The following is a 4,504-nucleotide window of genomic DNA, read 5'->3' on the forward strand; positions in this document are numbered from 1 at the left end:
GAGGGTGGGCACCTGTCCCTGAGCTTAGGGCACACGGCTGCCTGCTTTATTTTCAACCACATCCTTGAAAGCTAGAGAGATACCAGAGGGCATGTAACTACTGGCAAGTGAAACACGCAGGAAGCAACAGTTGACTTTGCAAAACAGAGTCTAAAGAAGGCTACGGTAGGTTAGAACAGACAGGGTTACACCTGTGATGCAAGAGATGCTGCTTCAGTGATTTGCCTGTCCTCTCCCACCAGTGCCCTTTCTGACAGTTCTTTTGTACAAGGTATCCAAGAAACTGTCTCCAGGTGCCACACTTACCAGCGTGGCCAGGAGACAACAGCCTGCTAACTCGTCAAGCTTCCATGGTGCGGTCAATGCGAGGCACTGGATGGTGTGGGGTCTGTAAAGCAGGATTTCAGAGTGCCTCAGAAGTTCATGCTTGTACAAGAGATTACAGCTAACAGGGATTCTCATGAGAAGTTGTGTGTCATCTTGACTCCACCCAGCCCCACCTGAAGCTTTGGAGAAGCCTGCAGATGTGGCCGGAGATCCTCCAGCAGCCACCCAAGAGGAGCTCATAGGGGGCTTTAGGCAGGCAAGGCTCACTACAAGAGACCCTGGCTGTGGTGGCAGACCAGTGCACACTGTCAGGCAAGGAGAAAGACTGCAGGGATGAGGATGGGTGAATAAGGGTGGGAGCTTCCTAGGGAGCCATGGGGAAAAGTTGTGCCGTGTCATTACAAGGGAGGACCAGTCCAGCATCTCTGCAAGGTGTTGGGTGGACTTCTTAAGGCCCTTGTGAGTGAAAACTGAGGTCTGCTCCTAAAGAACCTTCTCTCATTGCTCTCTTCAGACAGCACTGGCAGAGGTTCTGCTCAACAATGCTCGCTAGTGACACTGGAAGCAGGCAGGACTTCCTTGTGAGAGCTGGTGTGCTGGTCAGGCTGCACTTGAGAGCCAGGGAAGGTGAGAGACCTTTGGATGTTGCTGTCATAGGTGACAGCCATGGAGCTGTTGGTTGCAACGTCCCAGCAGTGTGAGCATCTATTGGAGACAAAGTCTCTGGCATTGACTTCTGCAAGTTTAGACCACCAGTGTCAGTTCCTACCACTTGCCAGCACCCAATGCGCTCCACTGGCAAGCTCTCCCTTGGAAACATTGTAAGCAATTCAAGGTAGAAAGCATTCAGGGGCTACCTGCCTTAGGATTGGGCACAATCATTTTCTGCACAGCCCCTGTCCCTTCAGCTGCACTCCCATCCTTGCAGCCCCTCTAGGCTCAATGCTCCATGCAGGATCCACATCTGCATTTGAATATTAGCCCTTGTATAGTAGACTCATGTGGAAAGCTGTGGACTGTCACAAGCTTTCAACACCAACACATACCCTGGCCCCGGCTCCTGAGTCTGCTTCTTGTTTCCTTTCAGTGCCAGCTGCACTTCGCTCCTTGGTTGCTGCTAAGGCGTTTCTCATTCACTCCACACTGGTCTGCATCAAGGGCTCCTGCCGCCTGGAGTCAGCTGGGGTGACTGGAGGAGAACACTTCAGACAGGGGCAGAGCTGCAACAGTGGGCGCAATTCTGTAAGTTGATATTACTGAAAGGATTTCCAGACTAACCTAGTAGCCCTCGGTTGCCACTAACCTGTGTTTCATTCACTCTGTAATCAGCCCTGCAGTCTTTGAGATTTCTGAGAAAATCCTCCAAGGCTGTGTGTTCTCCCTGAAAACAAGGGACAGAAGTTACTTGGAAGTCAAGAGCTGTTGGTTCTATGAAAGCATCAGCTCAGGCACATGTCTGTGGGCATGTCTCTAACATACCTTGGCACTGCTCGTCTCTTTCACCCAAATTAGACGCAAAGCAAAACACTTTGGAATACTCCAGCTGAGACTGCTGACAGAGCACACAAGACTTCGCAGTTGTACGTGGCCGCTGTGCCTCTGCTGTTCACATCAGGGTCTGAATGAAGGAAACAGTGTTGGACAATTTCCCCCCTTCTCTTCTTCCCTCATCCCCTTCCCTTCCTCACAGAAATATATTCTCTCTTTACCCTGCAGGGAGGCCAAAAGCGAGGTACAGGTAGGTGAGGAAGGAATGGAGGCATACACCTATCACTTCCCTTCTTTCCTCTTGCCTGAGGCAATGACACATGCAGCCTGTTGGGCGAGAGGTGACAAGGCTTCCCTTTGAGGTGATGTGTTGAGGAGGTGTGTTGGTGCCACACAGCATGCAAGAAACAAGCCCTAAGGGGCATCCTTCCAGCACATGGCCCCGGGCAGGGCTCAGCGCTTTGTCCCCTGCAGAGAGACTAGGATCGGGATGGTGGCAGCAGATAAGGGAATCTAGGGTAGGAGAGATGGCACAATTTTGGGGCACTATCAAGGTGTCATAACAGTGCTCTGTGAGCCGAAAATCAGCTCTGCCAAAGAACTCTTGGTCCTCCATGGTGCAGTGCACTGGGACTTCTGATAACTTACTTGGAGACTGATGTTTAGGGTTTGTGACTGCCAGGATCACAAACAAAAGCAGGGAAAGGAAAAAGGAAAGGGATCACCCCCTCTTGCCCCTCACATACCTTCTCCCTTCCCTCACCCAGGAAAAGCCTGAAAACTTGTGCTGCAATGCAGTATCCCAAGCTAGATCAGGAAAAAACAAAAGGCGGCACTGTTCACTGTGTATGCAGAGGAAACTACGGTCTTTATTCACTAGACATTAACATGGTTACAAAGACTCATTGCAGAAGAAAGCGACCAAGAGGTTGACACTTTGTGCCTCCCTCAGGTCACTTTGCTGCCTCATGACATCCTCACTCTTCCTCTTCTATCTTCCTATGAAACTCCCGACTCTTTGCGCGGAGCTTGTTGACCTGTGACTCCGCAATGTCAGCCCGCTCCTCAGCTTCCTCCAGCTCGTGCTGGATCTTGCGGAACTTGGAGAGGTTGACATTGGACAGCTCCTCCTGTGTGGGGAGAGGGAGGCAGTGGTGAGGAGCCCAGGGCAGGGCTTTCACTCCTCCTGTGCCTCAGCCTTGTGGGGCTGTGGCTCATCCCTGGAGAAGGCACAAACCTCCACCCCCCACCCACTACTGCTTACATCTAAGCCTCACACAGACCTCCTCATCCTCCCCTTTTTAGAAGGTCCATTGCAGACACAGCATAACAGGGTTTGAACATAATTATGCTCTTGAATGTCATTTGCTTCCACATAACTACTAAGCTTCTCCAAATTGTGAGGGTCACAGGCATCTTTCGTAAACTCAGTTATATGGATTTCTAAATTCTGAAAATATGTTCTTCTCAAAACATATTTATATATTGTACTGTTGTTCTTATTAGTAAGAACTCCTTCTTACAGACTACTTTGTTGTTCTAATAAAAAAAAAAAGTTACGTGCACTTGCCCTCCTGTTAGCCTTCTTATTTTCTCATTGATTTCATTCTCAAAGAACAGGCTAATTTCTAAGCATTTCAAAGAACTTGAAGCCCTCCATTATGGACCAGTAGCATTTTCCAAGTTTCTTGTATTCATCTCCTCAACGACCATGCTACCCACTTGGAAAATGTCTCTTGCCAAGCACTCAGAGTGATACTTACAGCCTCTTCAGATTGTCTCTTGTAGGATTTCACCTTCATTTGCAGCTTGTCCACCAGATCCTGGAGCCTGAGAATATTCTTCCGGTCTTCCTCAGACTAAAGCAGTTGGCAAACAGGAAAGAGAGTGAATTGATTTCCCCACCATGTTGATTCCCTTTGACAATCAGTCCAGAAGTTTTTTCTTCCTTTGAGAGGGTATGTCAGCCCATGGAGGCCTCCTGCCTTACCTGGTAGGTCAGCTCCTTCACCCTCCTCTCGTACTTGCGCACACCCTTCACGGCTTCAGCGCTGCGCTTCTGCTCAGCATCAACCTCCCCTTCCAGCTCCCGCACCTGCCATGAGAAACCCATCTTTGGAGCTTCCCTGCTGCCTGCTTACGTGACATGCTCACTCAGGCACAAATACCAGCTCTACGCACTCTGGCCTCCAGCTTCTGGATTTGCTTCTTGCCTCCCTTCAGTGCCAGCTGCTCAGCCTCATCCAGACGGAGCTGCAGGTCCTTCACCGTCTGGTCCAGGTTCTTCTTCATCCTCTCCAGGTGGGCGCTGGTGTCCTGCTCCTTCTTCAGCTCTTCTGCCATCATGGCCGCCTGATGGGAGCAAAGGGTCAAAGCCATTTTGGGGCTGGAGACATTCTGGGGAGAAGGCGTGTATCTTAAGCAGTGAAAGGAGCCTCCCACTCACATCTGTGATGGCCTTCTTGGCCTTCTCTTCAGCATTGCGGGCTTCCTGGATAGTATCCTCCATTTCACCCTGAATTTGGGCAATGTCTGTTTCCAGCTTCTTCTTGGTGTTGATCAAGCTGGTGTTCTGTGCAAAGAGACATTGCAAGACTTGTATTCTGAGGCCTGCAACACCAAACCCACAGTCCGCGCCAAGTCATTATGCTTCAAGCTTGCAATTCAAAATCTGGAGCTCTTTTAAAAA

At 50.0% G+C, this 4,504-nt stretch overlaps 1 protein-coding gene across 1 annotated transcript; it reads right to left on the reverse strand.

Moving 5' to 3' along the window:
• Positions 1–2,657: 2,657 nt before the first annotated feature.
• LOC104459259 (myosin-8-like) lies at positions 2,658–4,425 on the reverse strand (the record flags this gene model as incomplete). Its single annotated transcript, XM_010075306.1, has 5 exons — positions 2,658–2,945; positions 3,579–3,674; positions 3,806–3,910; positions 3,997–4,167; positions 4,262–4,425. Coding segments are annotated over 5 exons (689 nt in total), but the record flags the coding sequence as incomplete, so codon positions are not given.
• Between the last annotated feature and the right edge of the window lie 79 nt (positions 4,426–4,504).

Source organism: Pterocles gutturalis, unplaced genomic scaffold (assembly GCF_000699245.1).
Source record: "Pterocles gutturalis isolate BGI_N339 unplaced genomic scaffold, ASM69924v1 scaffold18007, whole genome shotgun sequence".
Taxonomy (NCBI): Eukaryota; Metazoa; Chordata; class Aves; order Pterocliformes; family Pteroclidae; genus Pterocles; species Pterocles gutturalis.